Raw genomic sequence first — 26455 nt, 5'->3', positions numbered from 1 at the left:
GAAAATGACATCTTCAGACTGCCTGCTGCCAGATCACAGCAGTTTCAATTGGAAACTTAAAAGCTGAAGCAGGTGCTGGAAACTCTATTCTCCCTTTGGTCTGATTCACTGAGTGCCAGCCTTCAGCTGAGGAATGGGGAGGGGAGGAGAATTGATTTTGTGACTAAAATCTTGGACTGATTAATACTTGCAGTGCTTCGAACAGTAGTATGAAGGCTCCATAAATTAACTTTGAACTTAGTGGAACTTAAGGTGGTTGCAGTGCAACTGGGGGAATTGTTCTAGATCTGAAGTTGTGACTCAGGACCAAGGTGCTGTCTGTTCGATGACCTTAGTATCTGCAGCAGATGCCATAGCTTTTTAAGAGAAGACAGGAGCAACCTTCTCTTTTTTTCTGCTAGTTTTCTGGAAGTCGCCAAATTTGAAAAACTGGTGGTATGGGGGTTTTTTGGGTTTGGTGGGTTTTGGTTTTGTTTGGGTCTTTTTCAGTCACAGACTGAGTCTGCAGCTTCTGGTTAGAAGATTGATTTAGAAAATCGTGGATGTTATCTAAGGATAGTTCTGGAATGAACTCTTGCTTTGTATTTAATTATTGCTGCTACTAACCAGCAGAAGATCTGGGAAGGGAAACTTCACTGGGTGAATGTTAGAGTTGCTACATTTGTAATGTACAAAGTCAGAGAGAGTTTTTTTTCTGGTAAGCACAAGTCAGAATTGGAATAATCTACGTAGGGAGACCTCTGGAGGTCATCTACTCTGATTCCCTGCTGAAAGCAGGACCAGCTCAAAACTGAGATTGTGTTTAGGATTAGAGCCAGCTGAATTCTGACTATCTCCAGGGATGGAGCTCCCACAACTTCTCTGGGCAAACTGTTCTGGTGTCTGACCACCCTTTTTTAGAAGATGTCTTTCACAATTGGCGTTTCCCTTCTTGCAGCTTGTGTCCACTGCATCTCATACTCCTCTGCATTCTTCCATTGCTTTATTCCTATTAGAAGAGAATCTTTTCCTAAAAGTGTAAGGTAATTTGAGAATGAAGAGACATTCTGGCATGTTTGGACTAGATTAGAGACTTTTTCATGTGCTATTTGGGAGAAAAGGCACAACGAGTGCTTCTGCTGTGGGCTTTTACAAGGGCTAGTGTTGATTCAAATGTGCCCTGTAAGCTCTGGGGTTTCTTGACCTGTAGTGTGTAACAACAGTAACAGTTGTGGGGATAATAGCAAGCACTGAGTCTTGAATAAGATTATCAGTTGAATTTGGATGTTTGGTTCCAAACCTTGATGTAGAAATTTCAGTAGCCTCTGAGTGCGGGGCATTTACTTCTCTGGTTTATCACTCAGCACTGACAGGTGGAAGCAGTGCTACAAGGAGAAAACCCCACAGCTGATTAAGGGGTGTCTGAGGAATGATTTTTGTAATGCTGAATGGGCATGAGAGATTAAAGTATTTTGAAAGGTTTATCTTCAGACAGTGCTTAGTTATTGGCCTTAGCTTTTTGGAAACCTAACTGAGAAGTTATGGACCAAAACCTTTTTGTAGAAGCCTTATATCCTCATGTCTCAATAATCTGGACCAGGACTTACATGTATGTGTTTTCAGAGCAAATAGTAGCTTGTGCATCATTTCCATTTGTTATTGGACAACAGTGAAAGAGTTAACGTTAAACATCAGTTGGATTTTTTTTTTTTTAACCACCCTTAACAGGAATAACTTTTGCTTCTGCTCATCACTGATCCTCTTGTCTGTTGCTTTTTCTTTTTTCTTTTTTTTTTGTTAAAAACATTCTTTTTAATTCAGTGTGATAAAACATCCATTATTTGTAAGTTGATTGAGCATAAAGTATTTCATTATAAAATGGTCATCCATCACTGGAGGCTGGGGGCTGCAAAAAACATTAACTGTGCACTTTTGGCTGGAATGCAGCTTCTCCAGAATAATGCAGCTTCTGTGCAAAGTATGCAGCATAAAAAAAATTGAGTGTTCAGGAAAACAGGTGCTTGCCTTGCTCTCCCAGAGCTTTGGGATTTCATCCCAAGTCTTTGGAAGGGCCCTCGAAGTCCTTCTGTTACCTAGGGTCACTTTCTGGTTTTAAGCACTGGCCTCAAAGCTGAACGAATGCTGCTCAGTGTCAAGTCGTTTCATTCTGACAAGGTTGTGCGAATTTACTAGCTTTAACTGCTGACTTTTAGAAAATAATGTTTGTTTTCTTCCCCTCATTCATTAGCTCCTCAGAAAGTTAGGTTGCTTTTTTTTTTTTTTTTTAAATAAAGTTCCTTAATCCTGACACCCCAAAAGCGAGTGGCTAAGCAATGCCAAGTTGTTTCTAGATGTGACTCCAGTATGTCCCTGTTAATTTCCTTGATACTTCACAAATTAAACTACTGGTCTTCTCTGTGATAGATTATTTTGATCTTAACTTGTGTTATACATTGCTTGTCATATTTCCCTAAGTTAAATATGAACTTGAAAAATAACTTCCTTCACCAAGAGTCTTAGTTAACTTTTGGGTTGTTGGGAAACATGGGATGGTAGGGCAGTAAGCTTTATTGGACTGCTGTTAACTGTGAGCTGCTTTTTTGAGATTATTTCCAGGTAAACTAATGGCACAGCACTTTAAAAGGCCAAATGTATCCCCTTTTCATATGACGAATTGAAGCAGAGATGAAGTGACTTGCCCAAGAGTGTGAAGGGGAGATGAGTGGCAGAGGCTGAGAGCAGACTGATTTACCTATCTGTGACCAAGGACCTTGCTACCTTCTGATGCTCTGTTTATTTGCATATCTGCTTGTGTCCTGTCAGAGTAAATTTTTTAAGTCAAAGCTTGAAAATCAAAAGGAAATTCTTTTGTCTTTGCCTTTTACCCAGCCTTGGGAACAAATGCTGTTGAAGTATAATGGCTCCATCCCAGAGGTCATGGTAGCAGAAAGGCTAGGGCTGAGAGGTTAAAGCAGAGTTGTGTCCACTGACCTGTTCAGAGTGTGTTGTGTATTTCAGTTGGAGAGCTGGGCTGCATTGTGCCCTAAGGGAAGGAGAGAAGGATTGAAGATGCCACATAAGTGTGTGAACCAGGGGCTGGCTTGAACAAACAGACCTGTTTATGTGTGAGTTGAAGTTCTGTGCTGTTGCTTTTACATCACTCTTGCTGGACAGAATGCAGTCAGTAATGGCCTTTGTAAAGTCAGGACAGGATCGCTCAGTTGAGCTGCTGAAGCACTCTAGTGGTTTCTTCTGTCATGGGCATGTACTAGATCAAAAACATTAGCAATAGACTAAAATAGATATATTTGTCACTTTCTTAGAGACTGTAACCAGTATTCTTTTTCGAAGGTATAGTGCTGGTGGCCTGTATACCAAGGAGTTACTTATGCTCCTTATCAAGCCTGCTGCTCAGGATACCAGTTGTCTGTCATCTGTTAAATGACCCCTTCTGAAAAACTGATGCAATAGGGAGCAGGAGCACGCAGTTGCTAATGTCAAGCCATACTGTACCTGAATCTTTATTTGGCGTTTGCAGTCTTCCCATGAAGATATGAGATACGAGCTGTCGGTATACACATGGACTCTTTCTGCCCTGAAAAACTTTATCTAAATTGGGAGTGTTAAGGATGTGAGCAGACAAATTTTGTCCCGGATTCCAACAGGTTATTGGCCAAAGGTGTTGTGGAGGGAGCTTTTGCTCACTCTGGTGCTTGAAACTATCATGTTGCTTCATGGAAATACTTGCATTCATAGGCTACCTGTACTTGTGTGCATTCTGGAATAGTAGTATAAGTAGGATTTGTAACATTGGTTAGACTGCCTGATGGAAATCACATCAAAATCCTGGATAAGTTTATAGAAATGAGCACAGTGTGAAATCCAAAAATCCAAAAATTCTTTAATTTGTCACATCAGCTTCTTCAGACAGTGCAAGTGGAACAAAATTAATAGTATTTAACCTTATAGACTGTAAGAAAAAAAAAAAAACTGTTCTTGACTAGTTTTCTTCACCAAAACCATCCTAGCTTTGATTTAAGAATGCCAATTATGGACCTTGTGAACAAAGATTAGCTCTTGCCAGGGGAACAGCTAGTTCAGGTTGAACCCTAAATGGCACCAAAGCCTTGCTGCTTGGAAGAGAAATCATTCCAAACCACCTGTACTTTTCTGCTGAAGACATAATTTCTATTTAAGTATATAGATTCTCTGAGTCTGGAGGAGCAAACAGAATAGGAACCAAAAAAGACTTTTCCACTTCTCACTTCTTAATAAACTTTGCTCTTTCCTTTGGGATGGTGCTTTGACCCTAGTAATTAATGAGTTTTTTTAATGGAGACTGAATTATTGTCTTCATATTCAGATATGGTGAAGTGTAACGCTTAGGCTCCCAACTGGTAGAGAAAGTAGCTGCTTTTGTATTCCTCTGTCCAGGCTGCAATAAGGGCAACTAACATTTTATGAATCCGTGGAATCCCTTAATTTCTTCACATAGATTTTTAGGTAATTTTGATTCTTCACAGACATTTTGTTGTTTTACAGCTGATACATGATTTCAGGACATGGAAGAAAACGTATTTAATGGAGTTGGGGACTGATGTAGTATTGTTTCCATGATGCCCATCTTCACTGACCACCAAATAGGATGTATCTTAAGTGGAATTGCATTCACAGAACTCTTCAGTTCCAAAAACTGTAAATGAATGTTAAATCTCAGGCATCTGCTTCCCTTCATGTACCATCAGCACCTTGTATCAGTAGATCACTCTGCAACATAGCAGAATGCAGAAATTAATTTAGTTCCCCAGTCCATTCTCAAGAACATAATATTCACTTGTTTTCATCATTCTAGGAATTGAGCTGCCTTTTAATGGAGGCAGTCTGAATTTCTGCTTGTGTGTGTGTACATGGATTACTGATTGCTTCAGTTACTGCTGTGGGGGGAAAAAAAGTTGCTTAATGTTTTTACTGTTGCAATGTCTTAAGGCAACAGTTGGATTGGCTGCCACCCGGCCACTCTCTTCTTGCTTTTGCTTCTGTTCCCTTTCCACTCCTGTAGGTTTGAAACTAATATTCCCATGATGTTTCACACCCTGCTCTCCCTGAGGCTCCCATTTTGCATCTGTGATAACTTAGTGTGGTGATTCTTGAGCTCTGGGCAGTTGTGTTTTGCCATTAGCACTTGGGAATTTTACTTTCTGGTAATAACATGGCGAAGCACAGTGTCTCCTAGATTAGTTCAGGTTGGATAGAAGAATTTGTGTAAATCATAACAGCAAGGTACCTTAAACCTTTGAGAGATTTTTGTCATTAAAAGATTGCGTTTCCTCTTGGGCCATCAGGCTTTTCTTCATTTCACTCCTCAGATTTTGTCGCACTAATGCTTTTTAGATTCTCTGGCAACACAAGAAATGTCTTCACTTGTTTGGGATTTGTTGTTCTTCAATTTCCTTTTAATTTTTCCCCTTGGCACTCATGGGCTTCCCCTGAGGAAGGGCTAAACAGAACAAGGTAACATCCAGACAGCTAATTGATGATAAAACTGTAATCTTTTTCTCTAGCCTCTTAGAAATAGTGAAGCTTTCCTTTTCATAACATGGTGAATTTGTAATGAGAGGGCTATTCATAGCGTGGTAGACACACAAAGCTGTGGAGAATTACTGTGCTTTAAAATACCAGGGAAGAAGTTTTAATTTCTCCTGGGCTTTTAAATAGTCTACTTAGTTTGGGCCTGGTACCATGCAAGACGTGTAAAATATCATAGTGAAGCAAGTCCAGTGACTGAATAGGGTTCTGTAGAGTGTCACAACCTAATTGCTCTTCCTTCGACATGTGCCAATTTCTTTTAGAGCGGAAAAAGAGTGCTTAAACTTGACATACATCAAACTTGTGCTGTCAGTAAGATGGACGGATCAGTCCATCCTCCGAACTTGGCAGTGTGCAATGCAGTTCCCTATAGGTTTCATTTAGCCTAGTCGGCCTTGTTAGAGTGGCCATGCTCTCTTTCTCGTATTAGGAGGGAACCTTGGGAAACCTGACCCTAATTCACAACAGCAGCAAGATCAATAACTATCAGTGTTTGGTCAAGGGCACATGAATTTGTCATGGGATGACTGCTTTTTGCTTTGGTTTAGTTTGGTTTAGTAATTTCATTTAGAGGTGAATGCTGTTGGATCAGAGGAGTGCCCGTGGGTTCTGAAGTTCAGAGCTGGTGTAGGTTCATCACAAAAGCTGGTAGTTGTCATGTATGTGGTAATTTTCTGTAAGAAATCTTGTGAATCAATTTCAGCTGGTTCTAAACAGAGACAGAAGGTGAAGCTTACCTGCATTTCACTCACTCTGGTGTTATGAGATGGGGAGGTTTGGTTTGTTTTAAAGAATATATGTTAAACTTGCAGTTATCTATGAAACTCGTGATTTAGCTTACTGAAGGACTTTTTCCTTGTAGGTGTATGGGAAGGTTGATTTCTCTTCCCTGGAAGTTGTTCAGAGCTTTGTGTTACTTAAGTAACTGCTACCCATGGGGGGGGAAAAAACCGCTTCAGAAAGGGAGAACTGATCTCAAATCAATTTTTGTAGAGCTATTGAGGAGTTCTGTTTTCTGGAGCAGAATTAAGTGCCATTACAATTAGCACTAATAACTTAGAGCTTGCATCTGTCTGAAAAATCCACAAAGGTAGATGTATATTCCAGAACCTGTCAGAGGCTCGGGTCACCTGTATTCCCCCATCTCCTTTCCCCGAGAGCAATCAGCCTCTCTGTAACAGGGATCAAAATTTAAGTAATTCTAAATTTGCATATGTGGCTTTATAAACCATGGGTCATGATCTAATCTTTCTCTGGAATGTGCTAGTGTAATTAGGTGTTGCTCTAGTGCTCATCTTCTAGTATGACATAGGAGGAAGGGTTTCTAGAAAGCAAAGATAGATTAGCATTTAAGTAATACTTAAAGGTAGGTGGGTATTACTGTTCACACTGGCAGTAAACACACTTATGGGAGACCAATTTGGAAACAGTAGGCTTTTACTATGTAGAATTAATTGATTTGTTGCCTTTCATCAGAATAGTCATGGTCCTTTCAGAGGCATTCAGGTCACAGGGTGGGAGGAAATACTCTAGGATTCGTAGCAAGGTCTTGCTCTGGTGACCTTCAGCCTTCCTATGCCAAATTACTCCTCAATTCGCTGGAAGAGCTATTCTTGTTTTGAAGCAGAGCCTTTTGAATATAACCTGTGACTAATTAGTGTCAGCTATAGCTCAGAAAAAAATTTGTCAAGATGCAATTATTCCCATCTCTGCTCACTCCTCAGTGCTAAGAAATAAGGGCAGAATTAAACAACTTGAACTTTTGAGATAAGCTGCTATCCCAACAACTTAATTTGTTTTCTGCACTCAGCAATCTGTATGACTGGTGTTAAAAATTCAAAAAGTGAGTAGTCATGTCTGTACTTGTAAGTCCATCTGGATAGAAACCATGAAAGCTTGCACTTTGTGTAGCTCCAGACTTTCTGTTGATGGCATTTGTTTTCCTTGTGAATGAAGTGAGTATCTTCTACTTCTCATAATATCTCTCCCTCTGGAACAGAATACCATAGGTGGGTGAAAAGCATTTGGAATTACAGTGGAGAGACAGCTGGAATTTTCAGTGTAATTTTGGCTGAAGATACTCTAGCAAATACCTGCTTTTTTTATGAAAAAAATTCCCAGGGATTTTTAATGGGCAGTCAGAACAGCTGAATTTGAAGCATGGCATCAGATGAAACCCCTGATAACTAATGGCTATCACTGGTGGGACTGTCAGTGCTCCTGCTTTGCTGGTAAATGTAAACAATTCCTATAGGAGACAATATTTCAGCTGAGTTTACGCTGCCCTGATCAGATGATATCAAGAGTCAAATACTTAGTATGCATTTTGTCATCCTTCCCCAAAATAAAAATCTCAGTTCTGAGGGATGCTTGAGATCTTGGCACTGTGGAACAATCATTTGTTAAAGTCATGTTTAATGAAAGGGAGATAAACACATGAAGCTGGAGTGTGACAAATGAAAGCATTTGTGCCTTTGTAATGAAATTAGGCAAACAGAACAGGCTTGACAGCTCTGGGTTCCCCCTGTCAAACTGCATTTGTAATTCTAGCCTTGCATTCATGTGTGGCTGTGAATGGCACTGTTTCGCTCTTGATATGGTGGGCCTGGGCCCCTGAATAACCACTTTAATTCACAGGGAATTAGCTTTGAAGAGTATGTTTTACAGGCATACTGGAAAGGATTGCAGTTAATTTTCACTTCTTCGTTGGCTTGAATATCCTTAATTTTGGGCCTATGTTTACTTCTATCATATGTAAAATTTTTGGTAACATTTATTATAGTGAAGTATTGATTTCAGAAATATAGAAAGCTTGCTTACGCACATCCCCATGGTGAGCTTGTATGCTGTGTTGTGCAATCCCAGCAGCCTTTTAAAACAGCTCGCAGTATGTATGCGTTCTAGAAACTAGGATGTAGGCTCCTGGGCTCCTCAGCTGCTCCCAAGCTGTCAGAATCCAGTTCTCCTCATCTGTTGAGATAAGACAATGATATTTGGGGAACCTGTAGGAAATGTCAGGTGGCTATTCTTTTTGATGACTTCTTATTTATCAAGTTCCGTGGATATTGCCATCATTGTTTTTAGGAAGTAGGACTAGAGATTTCTCTGATCACATTAGCTGCTAGGTCAGACTGTATAAGTAGCAATCTGTTCTAATTTCAGATAAGAACATCTCTAGAAATGTGCTGTGCATTGCACTGTGTTGCAAAGGCTAGTCTAGTCCTTGCAAGAAAAACAAGACCTAAACAAGACCAAAAACCCCTTGGGTGAAGTGGCAGGGGATTCTTTTCACTTAAAACCTTGACTGTACCAGTACTGTGTGGAGGGGAACATACATTCAGGAACAAATGAATGCGGATCATCTAACTTAGCTTTTTTACACTTGTTACCCTACATTAATTGGCTGATAGTGAACTAGAGTTAAACGTTGGACTAAACTTCCTAGCTAGAAGAAGTCAGGGCATGTCTTTTCGTTGCAGGTACAGGGTGGCATGTGTTCTAGTCAGTCTGGAGAATTTTGGAGTGGTGAAACATGCTCCTCCTCAGCTCATCAGCTGTAGAGCTGCTGAAATTGTAGTTTTGCCAAGGGACCTAGAACCAACACGCATATACTGTTCTGTGGCTGTTACCTAACTGACTCTATGTAAAGCAAATGCAAGCTCTGCAAATTTTTAGAGGAACTAAAAGCTACTACTGTAGTTCTGTTTGCTAGATTTGTTAATTTCTAAATTAACTAACAGATAATCACAGGACTAACTCAAAGGAATTTCTCCTTTCCCTGTGATCCTGCATTTTGATCTGGGTGAGATGAAGCCAGTACTTATTCCAGCAGCTAAGACTTCAGAATTTTTTTATTTTTTTTTTTAAATCTGAAGAGTATGGCTACTAAATACTTTTAGATAGTTTTAAAAGGCAAGTATAATTTTGTCCTTTTTCCTTGTAACTTTTCTTCTCTCTAACTTGCTGAGAGAGACTGCAAGAACTTCTCACCCTTGGGTGAAAAGATAAAATGTTTTGATGTTCGGTGGGTGAACTGAGAGTAAAGCACATACAGTCACGTAGCCCAGAAAGGCAGTGTTTGCAGAAAATGATTTTAGAGGGTGAGCCAGGAAGCACTTGCTGGTACCTCAATTCTCTGTGGCATAAACTCATTGAGCTCCTAGGCAGGAGTCCCGAAGAGCTGGATTTCTGCTCTGTTACAGTGTTACCTTTGTCTTTTTCTCACGGTAGGAAGAAAAGAGAATGCCTGTTCATTGTACTGTTCAGTACGTAAGCAGGGAACGTAATAGCACATGCTTGAAGCATTGCTCTTGTCTGAGCTCGTCTGCATTGGAGAGGTGCGTGGGATACAATTGAGACAGCCTTTCTGAAGGCTGGGCGTCAAAGGCCAACAGCTGCTGCATAAGAGGAGTCCAGGTCATGTGGTTTGGGTTGCAGTTGCCTGTCCTGGGGACAAATGATGTTGAAATAACTTGTCATAAACAATTTTTTCTCGTTCATTTACTCTGATTCGGAACGCATAGCCGATCCTGATAAGAGTCATTCAGGAGTGAAGAGTTGAATTGCCAGAGAAAGCAGCTTATGTGAGCGTTTTAGATCAGGAATGTGCCAACAGTGTGCTAACAATAAGAAACCTCTTCCAAGGGGGACCTGCTCCTGTACTTCAGGAGAAAGGGAACGCTGGAGGTCTGGTGCAGCTTGTTTGCTGAAGTGCCAGAATGGCTGGGTGGGATTGCTGAAATGGGAGTTAGGTGCTTAAACATGAATTAGTTGTTTAAATATCTTTATAGACATGTGTGTCTTAGTGCAAATAATCCATAGGATGAATGAAGGAAAGCACTGTGGTCTCAAAGGAATTCCATCCTCATATTAAAATTACCAGCCCGAAGAGTTGGCTTTCTGATACGCTACTTAAGATATTCTTTCCCTCCTTCTCGATCTCCATGCACTGCTTTGGGCTAGCTGAGTATTTTTGAGTGTAGTGCTGATGCTGGTCTCTGTTTGCTTCCCTGAGATTTTGCTGAAGGGACCTGCGTGAAAAGAATGGAAGTGCTTTCAGCTGGTCCCCAAAACAGTCCAGGCCCTTCATGTAGGACTGTATCATGTTTAAATATAATTTTCCCTAGTTTTGAGTAGATTGAAAAGGAAGGCTGCTTGTAGGAATCCCTAGTGAAATTTTTATCTCCTTGTAGACACTCATTCAGTTTTTCCTCTTGTAATACCCTAGGCTGAGGTCATGCTTGCAGAGTTGGTGGGTTTGTTTTTTTCCCCAGAGTTGAAAGTACTTACCTAAGCAGGGAACCATCCTTTGTTTTCTAGTTCAAACACTTGAGAAATGTCTCTTGCTAGGAAATACACTTGGAGAAACATCTCTCTCAGCAATTCTCAAGTCTGTCACTGGTTATGGTTTCTTTACTTGTCATGCCTGAATCTGGCAGAGCAAGAACCAGAGAGCTGAAAAACGAGAGCTGCTTTTTTTTTGAAAGCTTTTTTAAAAGCTCAAGTATGTACTTCCAAACATTCAATATTTACTTTATATATTCTTTGTTTTGGCAAAGGAATTATTAAAGTTATAATTGATTTTACTGCCCATTCTGATGTTCTTAGATATTTTGAGGACAGCGTAGCATTGCTTTTACAGTTAGCTGCCAAGAAAGATCAAGACTTTGTGTAGTGTCTCTTTCATGAAGTTTTAACTTGCTGGGCAGAACAATTTCCTTTTAAAGACTATGGTCCTACATTACCAAAGTATTATGAAAAGAACGTTACTTGTTTCCTACTGTTCTGTGCCTTAGATTAAACTTGAGCTCCGGTAGTAAAAGCTAGCATGGAGTGCACCTTGCAGTTATAGTAATTGATCTGAAAGGGCTGGCAGGTTGGTTCTGGACACTGCCATGTTCAGTATAGAAGGCTATGAAAACCTTTCAGGTTAGTTCAGATTCTGAACTAACTTCACTGAGCTCAACAGGATTGAGTTAAAGGAAAAGGATTGATCTTCGACTTGCGTGCAAAATTTTTATTTGGTTAAAAACTTCCAAGTAGCTTTAGTGCCACTTTCAGATGCTGAACTGATACTTCAGCTAACGAGAGTAATCTGCCTCACGACAGGATATAGCAAGAATTGATAGAGTATGAGTGGTTTTCTGTGCTCCCGCTCTTCCTATTGAAGCAAGTGCTGCTACTGAGATTGAGTTCTGCTTTGAAAAGTGAGCTGGTGACCCCTGTTAGTCCTCAATGCGTGCAAATGTGGCTGGTAAGAAGAGCTCATTGTAGTAATCAAGTGAATACTCCTCATATGCAAACAATTAGCAGTGTGATTGGTGTTCTACTGAAATTTAGGTCTTTCACGCAGTAGTCCTTCAATAAGTCTTGCACTAAAAATACTCTCTTCTTATTTAGTATATTTTAATTTTTTTTTCAGTAACAGCACCAGCTATCCAGTCTGAAACATTTTTACAGTAAACACAATTAGTTTCAGAGAGCTTAATGTAAAATACTGTGTTACCATAAAAGCTAGAGTCTCTGAATATCAGGCAAGCTGGCCAGAGTTCCTTTGTAATCAACAGTATGCTCTTAAGTTAAATCCTAATTATGACAAGCCATTTTGTGCTCTTCATGTAAGTTGGGAATTTCTGTTAGGCTGCAGGGGAATCTAATCCTTAACCACATCAAGATTAACAACTTTAATTGAAGGAAAAAAATGAAACTCCCCCCACTTTTGTAAAGATAACATCTATTTGTTGTCCCAAAAATGGATTAATGGAGAGTGTGCTATCCTATGTATCCTCTCCTAGCAAGTTTGTCTTCATCATCTCATTCCACTTGTGCAGCTGCGACATTTGCTGAAGTCCCATTTTTCTTACTAATCAAGGTGCAGCTTTCCCATCCTGGGGCTCACTGTATTGAAGGAGGCTGGAGGAATTGACAGGATTATGATGGATTGATTAGGTGCTGACTGTTCTACAGAAAGGATCAGTTTTGGGGAAGAAGAGTTTGAGTATTCATCCCTAGTAGTCTTACTGTATTTAATGTTTTCCAAGTGCTTGTAACTAGACAAGTGCTCTGTAAACCACACTTAAATAAACATTGATGAAAGCATGTCTTATGATCCTCTGCATTTCCATGAGCTATTGAGAGGTGACACAATTGTAATGTCACACCAGGATATTATCTGACAAGTTGGGGGAGTTGTTCTTAAGCCAAAAAGATTGAATCATCACGTTCCTTTTAACCTCTCACAAGTTACTGGCATTGGCCTGATGTGAACTGGTGGCTGAAAGGTAAGAGACTGCATAATAATTCCCAAAGTTCCTTTTTTTAAATTGCAGTTTTGCTTTAGTTAACAGCAAAACTGTTGCATTTGGATGTTGTCCTCCATGGTCCTAACCATTAAAAAAACCCAACAAAACCAACCTGCATTATTTTTCCTCCTTTGCTTCCTCACTATAGTTTGTCACAGTTATGTTAACGTGATTTCTGATAGGCTTTTTACTTTGATACTTAAGGCTTTTCAATAGAAACTATGATAAAATAGAATTTCACTTATCTTAGAATCAGGAGAGTTTGGAATTTTTTTTTTTATTTAAAGTAAAATAATTGAGTTATGCTGGTAGATAGAAAAGCAGCAGCTTGTCTAAGTATTCAGGAATTACAGGCTTTTTTTCTCCCCCACCTCAAAGAATCTCATATGACAGATAAGTACAATATTGGATCATGAAGAATATAAATGCCAGTGTTCCTGTGACAGCATTAGACTTTGTTAACTTTTATTAGGAATAAAATGTAGGTTTCAGCAAGTTGAGCCAAGTGTTTGTACTTAAATATTTCTGGTCTCAGGATTATCCAAGTTACTTTTAATATGCTGCTCTTTGCCTGTGTACTGGCTGTATTGTGGTTGCCTTCACCTGCTTTTTAATGCTTCTTCTCCTAAATCCTCCTCGGGACTCCTCTTATCTTGATTTCTTTTGTTGGTGGGGTTTTTTGTTGTTTTGTTTTGGCATTTTCCTTAGTTCTGGCTATTCTTTTCTGTATTTCTTTTTCATTCCTAAAGCTTCCATTGATCATCTTGGAAAGTTCAGGAAGCTTGTTACTTGTTCTTTCTCCAGCTCAACAGCTCAGTGCATCTGCTGCCTTGTATTGCAGCTTTAGAGACGATCCTTGCTGTCACAAGCAGCAAGTAGAGAAGGCTGCCCTTTTTTTCTTCTGTGGTTGAGAGGCTTATACAAGTATGCTGAGAATAAGACAGAAGAGTTTTTAAATTTATCTTGTGGGTTTTTTCTGGTTTTGCCAAGTGAATTTCACAAACTATTGCTTTCAAAAGATGTATGTGTGTATATATACATATATTTAAAAGCAACCCTGACCTTCCCACTAGCCTTTTGAAACTAAACTATTGTAGGCCTCCTTCCTCTGATATTAAGCTTACTGTAGATTCTTAAAGAGGAAATGAATCCTAATGAATCAATGTCTCTTTAAAATTATTTTTTCTTTAACAGAGCTATCTGAAATTGAACCCAACGTCTTTCTTCGGCCTTTCCTGGAAGTAATCCGTTCTGAAGATACTACAGGCCCCATAACTGGATTGGCCCTCACCTCTGTGAATAAGTTCCTCTCATATGCACTAATAGGTATGTTATGTGGCTTCCTGGGATTTACCAAAATGCCAGCCAAATGCATCTCCTCGAGATGTGTCTTTGGCCAGGATACATGCTTGCAATCTTAATGAGGAGATTGGGGAAATAAGAAAATTGTCATTTTAATGCTGGGGAAATAGGCATCTGCAGTTTCTTAATGTCATACATGCTGGTCTTTCATGGCACTACAGCAGTGGCTGGAAACGGAGCCAAAGCTTCTCATCTGCCCCAACTGCTGCATGTGCTTACGGCCCGCTGCTGGACTGTGGTGGTCACCAACTGCTTTTTAATGCAATCTGAGCAAAAGGGACAGGAAGGGGAGAATACCAGGTTGGATTACAATGTTGTAATATACATAAACACAGTAGAATTTATTTAGTTTTGTGGACTAATGTTTCTGCTCTAGAGTGAGGATGTTTTTTTTGCCTGGTCCTAACCCTGTCCAGTAGTGTGCCAGTACTCTTCACTTGTCACAATTGTCATGGCAGAGGCAGTTTTGCTGCTGCCCGGACTTTCAAATGTGCGCGTTCTCCTTTATATTTGTGAAAGACTAATAATGTGCATGTGGTCAGTTCCCGTGGCTCAGCTGGCTTGTAGTAACTCATTAGCTTGCTGTCTGTCTGCCTTCAATGTGTCATCCTGTTGTTAGTGGTGCTTGATTTTTTTCCGTGTAAATTCTGTTAGTACTTTCTGGTCATACCTGTGTGAATTACAAAACTTGTTACCTATGTTTGTTCATGCATAGTCTGTCTTGGAGAAAATTATTTTACCTATTTTCCTCCCTCACTAAGCTCAGATTTCTCATTTCTTCCCTTACATTGGAAGTGAACACTTGAATTTTTGGCACTGTCTGAAATGTTTTGTTCTTTGGAGTTAGCATGAGGAAAGTTAGAGAAAGAAAGGGCTTGAAGATCTGTGTAGATGCAGACCACTTCTGTGGGAAAAATCCCAAAATTAAAATGAGCAAAAATGGGGAATTGCTGGAAAATTTTTTAACAGTTTGATGGAAATTTAGAGTGTCAAGACATCAATTAGTGGGCAGTGTTGGGTGTAATTAAGTGACAAAAAATAACTAAAATGATGCAATATTAATGTCTCTTCATAGGACAATAAAGAAATCTTAATAAATAAGCCTGTAAAACATGTCCCTCTAAAGGACTAAGCTGTAATGCAAATATGTTAGTTTCAACATAGAAGAGGAGCCTGTCCCTCATTCTGGACTTTTAAGGTCTAGGTGGGATCAGAATGTCAGGCTGGTATCACATGTCCAGGCAAATGTCTGCACAGGCGTCTGGCTACAAATACTTGATTTGAGGCAGAAACAGGAAAAAAAAGTGGTTAAGAACTTGTAGCCTTTCTCTAGCTACTTCTTTAAATTTAGAGTATTAATTAGGTCACTCCAGCAAGGGTGCATCCTTGTAACTGTTGGTGAGCATGTGTTTTTGTAGTAGACAGTAGGGAAGACCCTCTGCCTGGCTTTTGTTGTGGAGCAGAACCTGTAATCCAAGACCTCGGTTGCTGCTTCAGGTGACATTCACAGTGGCCTTGTCCTTTGTGCTGCTGCAGATACCGGTGAGGCTGGGATTAGTGGTGCTGCCTGAACATCTGGTTAGGGTCGTGTTGTTAAATTAAAGCTTTTTGGTCTTATATTTCTCTTTGTAATATAAGACTAAAGGTAGTCTAAAAACTGTTTGCCTAAAGATAGGAAAAGTTTAAAACCGTCCTTAATATGTGAACCTGTTTCAGACTGTACGAAACAGGAAAGGAAGGACTCCGGCATAACCACAGTGGGGAAATTTCGATGCAGCTGATAGTTGTGGTGTGTTTTGGGGCTGCATAATTGACGGGTGAAACCAAACACAGCTAATGACACTTTTGAAAAAAACGCTGTTCTGTGAGTGGATGGTTTCTGCTGTACACACTGGGCCGAAAACCAGTGGGCAGTGAAAGGGCCAAACTTGTCTGATAACTATCTTTGTTTAAAACAGCTTTCTTTTCCTATTTCCAAAGCGTTTCATTGCTAATCCTCATGCTGTCTTACTGTTTTTCTTATTCTGTCACATGTCAGCAGGTGGTTATCTGCCCACTTTTTTGGGCCAGTATTGCTGAGGGGTGTTAAAGTTGTTAGAAAAGAATAATTCTTGGTTAGCCTTTGAGACTTCCGATCTGAATTGCAAAGACCTATTGTGAGATTGTTGGATGCAGCAGTTCACTAATGGTATAGCGTGCAATCACAGCTCAGTTAGTTAAAATGACTTGATACCCACCATGCATGGTAGGAATAGTTAGCCTTACAGAGATTATCTCTGTTCTGAAACAAGTACTACTATTTCAAGATTTGTCGTTGATGAATTACATAATAATTTTTAAAGTACAAGCAAACTGTGTGACAATACTAAACTCTCATTGATTTTTATCCTTCAGATTAGTTATTTCCTTACTCAGCAGTTTGGTGCTAGCTAGCTAGCTGTCAGCCTTTTTGATGAGCTCAGACCTTAGCTATAGGAAGACTAGTGGCTGAGTTTCAGAATTGTATTTGTTGTATTTTCCTCAGAAAAGGTATGTGTTCTTTTTGGTATCACAGTGTGTCCACAGCAGCATCTGGCTCCATTTCTAAACTTAACTTTCCCTGGTGTTCCTGAAAACTTACCTGTGAGAGAGCAGCTGTTGCTCAGGTTCCAGTGAGAAGACTTGCTGTTTGGGGAGTTTAAAGCTTGTTCTCCCCTCTACCTTCTCTGTCTCCTTGGTGATTTATTTTAGTTCCATTAAAGGTATTACTGAGCAGGCTTCTGGCTTTCCTGGATTTCCCTCATGGTTGAGAGCCTGGATTTTCTGCTTTCTGCTTGTTCTTTTGCCTGCCTGTTGTGAGAGTACACCCCATGTGAAATGGATGTGAATAGATGGGGGTCTCTGGATCTTTGCATTGTAGGTGGCAATTTTCAGACTGATACTTTGCTTCATACAAACTTATTTTTGTTAGTGATTCTGAGCAGGCATTGACACATCTTTCTGTACTGTTTTCTCACAAGGGAACAAAGAAACGGATTGATCTTTAGTGTATCTTGTTTCTGCAAAGTAGAAGTATCTGTGCTTTTAATTGAACTCAAGAGGCTTTATAAATTGACCTGAATTTGTAGAGCTGTTCCAAGGAGCCAGGACTGAAGTAGTCAGGCGTGATATGTGTTGGGAGAGAGGTGTGTTTATTAGTGTTGAAGGTAGGGGCTAGAACAGCAAAGCAATAGTCATCATCTGTTAAAGAAGCATGTGCACAACGTGCTTGCATTTCCTGTTCACACAGACTATTTATCCATCACTATGACTAAATGTGTCCCTAAGCCTACAGCAACTCACATCTACTGGAAGACGCGACAGTGAAGTGAATCTGCATGGTCTCCCTGTGGGACCCTTTTCTGCAGAAAGTGACTTTTTCCTCTTGATGCCCCATTAGCTGCTTTCCACTGTAGTTGTTGAGGTTGGTTAACAGTAATGCTAACGTAGGTGCTGGCATTGTTACACCACCGATCTTTACCTGATTTAGTTGAGGCAATTTAAAATGATCCTACATCACCATTGGTGGTTTAAGCTATTATTTGTGAATAAGAGTGCACAGGGTACCAACATGAGGCTGATTGTATTGCCTCTGTTAGAAGAGTGGTAGCTTCTAACTGGATTATAAGCCATTATCGAAGGTACACAGAGAACTGCCTTTGACAGCCAGGCCTCTTATCTAATGCTTCCCAGTATCAGAGTTCGGTATCCTGTTGAGTGCTGCTGCTGAAGCAGGTAAAAAAAAAAAAAAAAAGACTGATTGGTCTTGGAACAGACTCCTTGGTAGCTCAATGAGGTTGGACCAGCAAACCAGGAGAGGAACTCACGCTCATCTATGCAAGATTTTGTGTGTGTGTGTAACAACTATGTCAAAAGTAGGCAAGCTTTGCCCTTAATAGAGATGTGTAAGAGGTGGCAAAGGAGAAATGCTGTTCCTATGCAGATTTATGGGATTCTGAGGTACATTGATGCCATTTCAGTTTTGTGCAACTATGAGAAGTTTCTTATCCTGCACCCCCTCAGAACCCCCACAGCATGGTGGAGGCTGCTGTCTTTGGACTACAATAAGGGTAGCTTTTTCTAATGCCTAGGGCTTAGCCCCTCCTAGGTGTGAGCATAACTGGAGTCAAAGAGGGAGTCTGCAAAGCTTCTCGGCAAAGTATATGAGGTCTTACTTGGTTCCTTCATCAGCTTCATTCTTGCTGGAGTTCAAGGCCCCATTGCCAATTAATGAGGTATTAACTAGTGTTTAGGTTGTCTTCTTTCTTTCCTAATGACTGTTTAGGTAGGAAGGTAACAAGATTCTTCTCCAGTGCTGTATTAAGTGAGAATGAAATCAAAGCCAGAGGCAGCTTTTCTGAAGCCAGTGTAATGTGGCACAAGATACGGTTACTAGCAACAATCTCGTCCTAAACATTCTCTCAGCTGCACCATTGTTTGTAGCTACAGAAAACTGAAACAGAGAGAAGGAGCCTTGATGAATGATTGAAGCGGAAGGCCTGCAACTCCGATATCTAAACTGTGATCGTGTCTGTCTACTGTTGTCTCTGGGGAAAGCTACTGGTCCATTCCTTCCCCAGCTCCTATTCCTTGGGAGGGATGTAGAACAAGAGACAATTTTTCCTTCTCAATCTAGTGGAACCTGTCTGGCATTTTCTCCTCCTGGGAGTAAATCTGAGGTTCCCTACATTAAAGAGCTGTTTTCTCTTCATTCCCAAGGAGAAACTGAATGCATTTAGCAGCTGATTGTGCTGTATTGTAGGGAACAGGACATAGTTTTACAAATTAATGTCTAAAAAAATACGGAGCTAGTAACAACTGAATTGTAATTCTTTGTTAGGTTACATCTTTTCACAAATGTAAATAGACTCTTGATAAAGTCTTTCTGAAAGCTCCCACTTTTAAACTCTCTTTCTGGTGAGTTTTGCTCTTGTAGGGTCAACTCACTCCCAAGCACACAAATTAAGGAAGCAGATGGCAACAAAATATCTCTGTGCAGATGTCTCCCCACAGAGGCGGTAGGCTGTAGGTGGCCTTTCCCTGTCATGTATTTTTATTCTGTTACTCAGATCCCAGCCATGAGGGCACAGCAGAGGGGATGGAGAACATGGCAGATGCTGTCACTCATGCCCGATTTGTGGGCACGGATCATGCGAGTGATGAGGTTGTCCTGATGAAAATCCTACAGGTAAGTGGAGAGAAATGGTAATTACCATAATGGTTGATGCCTGTTGTGGAACATATCCTGTTACATGGAGATGGAGAGGAGGGAGCAATGTTTTGACTCTGTAGGAGCTTAGTGACAGACTTTATTTTTAAACAGATGGCTCGTATACCTGTGGTAAAAGCTTTTCCAAATGAAAATAATTAAAAGCTCAAATGAAATGACTTTTAAATTAAGGGCTTGATAATGTGGTAGTTTTGATAATCCTGCCTTGTGCATGGTTTGTGCTACTGAGGGGTAAATTAAACATATGGAGCTCTCGAACTTATTTCTGAGAAAAAAAAAGATCTTTGTAGATACAAACCTATGAACTGTACACTTCTTCGTTCTTTGTACTTTTGCGCAGGCAGCTAGTTACTGAATTTAAATACTGGGTGGCATGCAGCATATCAGGCCTCTTTTAGAAGTGGGTCGGGAGATCATTTTTGTCTCCTTATCTGTCTGTTCTTGAGCACAGCATTCAGTTTGAAATGACTCCTGAAAACCCTTAGGTTTTCTGCTCATGGCAGTCCTTCTTGAGGAAGCCAACCTTCTCTTGGAAGCGTGTGCAAGTGTCATTGTACTATGGGACATACATGTGCTGTTCTTTGCAGGTTTTGAGGACCTTGCTGCTCACTCCAGTGGGAGCCCACCTCACCAATGAATCTGTGTGTGAGATCATGCAGTCCTGTTTCCGCATATGCTTTGAAATGAGACTTAGCGGTAGGTTTGTTCATACTTCTGCAGTTAAATGACCAGGTTTCCTCAGCATTAACTAGTTCTATTGTAGAACATGCGACCATGGAAGGCTGCTGAGCTTTATATTATTGTGTCTTTCTACAACTTCATGGAAAATTTGTTAGGAGTTCACTGTACAACTTTTGACTGCTCTTTTTCCCCAGCTTTGTGGCGCCACCTTGTGATTCCATGCACATTTGCAGTAATGCGGTGTTGGAGCTGGTTTTAATAAATTTGCTGTAATCTCTGTAAACAAGGCTCGGAGGGGAGTCTGCTTGAAGAAGCCTCTTGATAATATCACACTGAGTAATGACACCTGTGTTATTTGTTTTTGTCTTCACAGAGTTATTGAGAAAATCTGCAGAGCACACTCTGGTCGACATGGTGCAGCTGCTCTTCACAAGGTAAACCTGCTTGTGTTTGCCTCAGCATTGCCGAGATGGCCCTCTAAGGACAGAAAGATTCCACACTTCCACTTAAGGGCCCTCAGAAAAATCATCCAAAATAGTCATTATTTAGAGGTGGAAGGGGATGAAGGATTTGGCATTTTTCTCTTGGGCTGACCCTGTCAGACTGCAGGGAGATAGAGGTAGGGAAGGTTGCCTGGTTTAAGGTGTCCTTGGAGGAGGGATGGACAGCCATGTAATGAAGAGCTTTAGGATAGGGAACCGGTTTGAGGACAGAGAATGCAAACTTCACTCAAAAAAAAAGAAAAAAGTACTCTAAAAAATATAGCTCTCTTCAGGAGACAGACTAGAAATGGTGTTGAATAGTCACATGTTGATTTCATGCTGAGAGCTTTGACCTCACATATCAAAGAGAATTTTAAACTCTTCAGATCATATGTCTTGGACAAATGTTCTGCCCTTTTCAGCACCCTTCAAGTAATTAAGATTACTTCTTTAAACTCAAGGTAGTTATTTAACTTCAAAACTGTTTCTCCAGGTAGCGAAGTAATCATAGACTTTCTCTGGGTATTGTAATGAGGAAATGTGCAGATATAGAAATACTTTCAGTAGGAAAGGATTGTAGTAAAACTGACAGCTTGTGAAACACAGCTCATAATTTTTTTTTTGTTCCCCTCCCCCCATTGTCACACTCTGTTCCAGTGGGTTCTCAGTTGTTTGGGTTTTTTTTTTTTCCTCTGTGCACCCTGTGTCATGCAGTGCACTGGATAAATGTGGAGCAGAGTCACAATCAATCTCTCCAAAGAGGAGAGACCACATTACTTTTTCTCCAAATGTGTATGTGAATTTACTTAGTGCTTATTCATTACTTATTGAGTATCCTCTCCTCTTCCTTCTTGATAAGGCTTGGAGACACCACTGTCATCTTTGCCTGTGGACATTGGGATATAGAACCAAGGCAAAGACAGCAACTGCAGGGATGGTTTGGCCATCTTGCTTACCAAAAAAAAGAAACGGCCAGAGCTATACTGCAAGGCTTTATCCCTTCAGCAAGCAAAGGCAGAAGTGTAGTACAGGAACAGAAGGGAGAGCAGGGTGTGTGGAGTTGCAGAGCTGTGTGCATTTGTTGTTTGGTAGCACAGATGAGAGCTGTCTACCCCCTTTACTTCAGAGACAGGGACTGCTTAGCTCAAAGCATGCAGCTTAAACTTAGATCCACTGTGCACTACAATTGTGTTTATATGGCACAGAATAGAGGATGACTACTGGGGTTTCTACAAAGTTAATGAAAAGGGTTGCCATGATTAGTAATAATGTGTACGCTGCAAGAGTCCTGGTGTGGATGACACTCTGGCTCAGCAGCTGGTTTTAGCAGCATCAGAGAAACCTGTTTTGAACAAATCTAATTAGTCTGCAGCTGAAAACATACACTGAAGGAAAAGAAACTGTACTTATATGACCGTTAACAATGAAAATCAATATAGCAAAACTGCCATTAGCATTAGGAGCATTAGTACCTCTCATCTGTGCTTCCCCCCCCCCCCCCAGCAGATTTTGGCAGGAAAAGAAACTAAGAACATCTCTTTTTGTGGAGAAAACCTAATTTTGATTTTCTAGTATGTGCAGCATGAGTGGAAAGACCAGTCTATTTTTTCCCCTTTTTGTTAACCCAAGAAGGCTTATTATTTAGGCTTGTTCTTTGTCTTTCAGGTTGCCTCAGTTTAAAGAAGAGCCTAAAAGCTACATGGGAACGAACATGAAGAAGGTAAGACTTAGTACTGTGGTGGCTGTTCTGCTCTTGTCTTGGGTTTGTGTTCATCTCTGTATTGTTTGTTTTCACACTTGTGTTTCTTCATTCCTGCAAGTCCCTAGTTCACTGAAAGAGCATGTTTAACTGCATAAATGGACATAGCTTCATTAATTCTGTGGGATTAAGCCCACATAGTCCAGTAGTGAATCTTGTTAATGATGCTGCTGCCTAAGTGAATCAGTCTAGATTCTGGGAACAGCCATCCACTGCTGTGGACTAGAAAACCCCAGCAAGTTGTGGGACCTGATGGCGGTTGTCTTCTGATCATTTGCTGTCTTCTGCTCTCTCTCCAGCTTCTTTCTCATCTTTCTTCATTCACTACAGGTCTAATACTGACCTCTTGGGATGTATTTGTCCAGTTCTCCCTATGTAGAAAGGAAGCTTTTTGAGGCTGGTGAAACAGCATGAAACTATTATGAAATTGGGCTATTGTAGAAAAAGCTCTGGTGGTTTCTAGAAGGGTCAGCGTTCTGTAGCAAAACCCTTAGTTCACATGGGCAATGCCATCTCTATTAGCAGCCAAATCAAAGTAGACTGTTTTTTCTCCCTTTCTCTAAATGCACGATTTTCTGAGGGTAGAAGATCCAGGTTTGTTCAACAATACCATTTCCCTCTGTACAGGGAGGTTTTTAGCAGCTGGATTCAGTATGGCAAAGACCATAAATGTGACCTTATGTGATTATTAATGTAATAATTTCTTAGGTGGAGGGAGGTCCACTTGAGGAACTTCATATATACTTCTATACATCTATATATACTTTATACTCCATATAAAGAATGTCACTAAAGATACAGGATTCTACTGTTGAGAGCAACAGGAAAGGGGAGTGCTAGAGAAGAAATAACCAACTTTGAACTTACACTGAATATGCTATTTGTAACATAATTTCCACTCTGTTTTTAATGAGTTGAGAAAAGTGGCAACATTGGGTAAATGTACATTTCAGGGCAACTGTAGCAGTGTTTTGAGAGAGACTGAATGCTTACTTGTAGGAATCTGAAAATAACTTAGGTCTTTAGTTCTTGCACAGTAACCTAATGATTGCTTGTTTCCCTTGCTGTGGGAGAAAAGTCGCAAGATTTGTGATGATGGTATGTTGGCCTAAGGAAAGCTAATGTACTGCAGGTACATTTGTCATGGTCTGTGTAGAGAAGGTGTAATGTGAAGGTGAATTTGAATTTAGGAGGGTTACCCTTACCAAGTGATGGCTGCTCCCAGCTCAGTTAAGTGATGCTCTGTCTTGTGTTTTGATCTGTGCAGTTACCTTGTACTGTCTCTTTGCTGTGCATGCCAGGAGTCTGCCCTGCAGCCTTGCGCTCTGCCAGGTTATTCTTCTCTATGGGTTTATTTTGCTTTGTTTAAACCATGCATTTGCCTATCTTTCACAGATCTCTTCATGTCTCCTCAACAAACTGGAGCTAAGTAGTGGGGAACAGCCCAAAGCCCTGAACCAATTAGAGAGGGTATTGCTCTTTAAGAACCTGAAGGTCTCTCTCTCCCTTCTCCCTTCTTACCTTACTCCCCTCTTCCTTCTCTTGTAAACACCACCTGAGAGATAGTTTTGTTGTGTGCAGCGAATCTCCCTCCACTCATTTGACACAGCATGGCTTTGGGAGACAATGCATGCAGTGGTTGCTTTGCAGTGTCGTGGCTGCAGCTGGGGCAGGCTTGGGAGGGAGAGACCCTTATTTTACTGCAGCATTCAGTGTCGTGGTGAGTGCCACCTAAGACACCATCACAGCATCCTCTGAGGGAAGGGAGTGGGAGGTTGTGAGCAAGATTTTTGAGTCCTCTATGACAGTGAAAAACTGAAGAAAAGAAACATCAAAAATGTAGATTGCTCTCTGAAGGCTCAAGTGTTTTGTGTCCTAGCTGTTGACCTTGGTTACAGATGTAGCGGCATACCAGAGGAGTCTCTTGACCCAGCATGCCTTAGGCAGTTTTACTCAAGGTGAATCTCTGAGCTTTGATACTTGGTAAAGGACCATGGAGTTCAATGCTCTCTAAAGCTTTTGAGGGAGACTGCTGTACATTTTCAACATCTTCGACCATGTTTCTTCTGAAATTAAATACGGTTCCCAGCACAGTATTTTGTTAATGTGGGATGAGTGGGGCCAAACTGAAATATGAAATGTGTTAGTCCCTGCTAGTTCCCCTAGAAAATACTCCTAAAGAAATATTGTAGGCCTACAGATTGTTGTTTTCAGACTGATCACAGAAACCCTGAGAAAGTAGCTAGATGGGACCCTTCTCAGTTTTCCATGTTGGTTCATAAACTTAATGTAGCTGTAGTTCTTGTCTGCCCTTAATGCTATTTGGTGCAAAAGGAGCTGAACAAAACATTTAGACTCGCGTTTGTCATGCCTTTGTCCTGTGTCTACAGTCAGGTTAGTTTGGAAAGACAGTGGCTGGAGACTCCCAGATTTATGCAGAGTTACACAGAAGAAAAGACTAAGAAATGTTTCCCTTTGCAGTAGAAAGTGTTGTAGCTAAACATTGGGTTCTGTGGTGCGAGTCAGAAGGAAGCCAAACCAGAGTCTTCACAGATTTTAGGGGTGGATTATGTTCATAGTTGCCTAAGATGCATAAATGTGTTTCACCAAATTAACTTCATTAGTTGTTGCAGTGCAGGCAGGTAGGTAAGTGAGATAACTGGACTGCATCGGTGTCTCCAGGACTTGGATCATGGACTGCGTTCTCTCTGCATGCTTTTGTGTCTTGAACGCTACTTGGTGTGCTGACCAGTTCCATGCTGCATCTAGAATGAGCTCATGTTTTAGTATAATCACTTTAGTTACTAATCATTGGCCCCTGCCCTTTTCTCTTGAGGCTTACAGTATCTTATGGAAAAACAAACGAGTGCAGGTAAGGTGGCTTGTAGAAAAATGAGATCTGACAGACCCTTTAAAAAGAATTTTGTAGTATTACCTTTTTCTTCACCTTCCTAGACCTTAACTGGAGTTTTATTTTGTTAAAACCTCATCTATCAAAAGAAGCATTTGGAGTCTTGTAAATTTTTTTTCCCCTACAATTCTGTGTACGTGTTTCTTCATGCAAAGGTAACTTGGATAAATGGAATGGAATCTGTACTGAGTTCCAAAATGCATGAGCAGTAGCTCTGAGCTCCCTCTCTACTCTGATTTCTAAAGAATTATTTTTAAATACTAACTTCAGTTGTTAATTACTGTGGAAGTACAAGCTTAATCTAATCTAAAGGACATTGATAATTAGAAAGCCAATGCAACTATAATATCACTGAGTGTTGGATAAGGAAGGAGAGTTTTAGATGATGTTTAAAATTCAGGATATTTTAATGATGTATTAAATGCCATTTACCTCCAGGATTTAGTCAAGAAGACAACCTTAGGTTTAAAATCTCAGTCTGTTAACATGCAACTGAGCTTTCTAGTGAAATTAAGAAATGCCTTGATATTGAGGGTAAAAACAAGTGTTAGAAATAGTTCCTTTACTCAAAGACAAACTGTGTAAGATTTTTGATGGTTTTATACTAACATAAAAAGCAAGAAGTCATGGGATTGTTACATTTTAATTCAATACAAAATACAGAATGAAAGATGTTGCTTTGCTCTCCTTTGATACATGTATTGCTTTAGAATTCCCAAACTCAGAGTTTGTTTGTTAAAACAACATGCAGACCCTTGACACTGGTGAAACACTTCTATTAAGCATTTCTGTTTGCTTCTGCAATTTTTTAAAGCTATGTAATTGTCATTGTAGTTTGGTATCTTTTGTTTATAGGAGATAGCAAAAGAAGGGGGGGGGGGGGGAGGGAGGAATGGATATGGGAGGTAGTCCCAGGTAATCCTAGTAGGTAATGCCTAATAAAAGGATCCCTGTTTGTGTAGAATGTGGAATACTGGATGGTATGAGATGGAAAAGACCTACTGTGTAATCTTACTTGTCTGTTAAATTGACAAAACAAAAGCCCAAACCAATACCTAATTCTACCCCCCTTTCCCCCCCAAACCCACCCAGAAACCCAAATAAACTTAAATTCTTGTCTGAATGCTTTATATTTTGATTAAATGT

The 26455-nt window shown here is 40.3% G+C and overlaps 1 protein-coding gene across 10 annotated transcripts in view; it reads left to right on the top strand.

Moving 5' to 3' along the window:
• GBF1 (golgi brefeldin A resistant guanine nucleotide exchange factor 1) overlaps positions 1 to 26455 on the top strand; it is a 107942-nt gene that overhangs the window by 48472 nt on the left and 33015 nt on the right. For all 10 annotated transcript variants that reach the window (XM_075758414.1, XM_075758418.1, XM_075758417.1 and 7 more), the window contains 5 exons: positions 14061 to 14192; positions 19316 to 19434; positions 20064 to 20172; positions 20531 to 20591; positions 22305 to 22359. In XM_075758414.1, the coding sequence (XP_075614529.1) occupies positions 14061 to 14192; positions 19316 to 19434; positions 20064 to 20172; positions 20531 to 20591; positions 22305 to 22359 (476 nt within the window). The remainder of the gene's footprint in view (positions 1 to 14060; positions 14193 to 19315; positions 19435 to 20063; positions 20173 to 20530; positions 20592 to 22304; positions 22360 to 26455) is intronic.

This window comes from Balearica regulorum, chromosome 7 (genome assembly GCF_011004875.1).
Source record: "Balearica regulorum gibbericeps isolate bBalReg1 chromosome 7, bBalReg1.pri, whole genome shotgun sequence".
Lineage (NCBI taxonomy): Eukaryota > Metazoa > Chordata > Aves > Gruiformes > Gruidae > Balearica > Balearica regulorum.
This window is presented reverse-complemented; position numbering and strand designations above follow the sequence as displayed.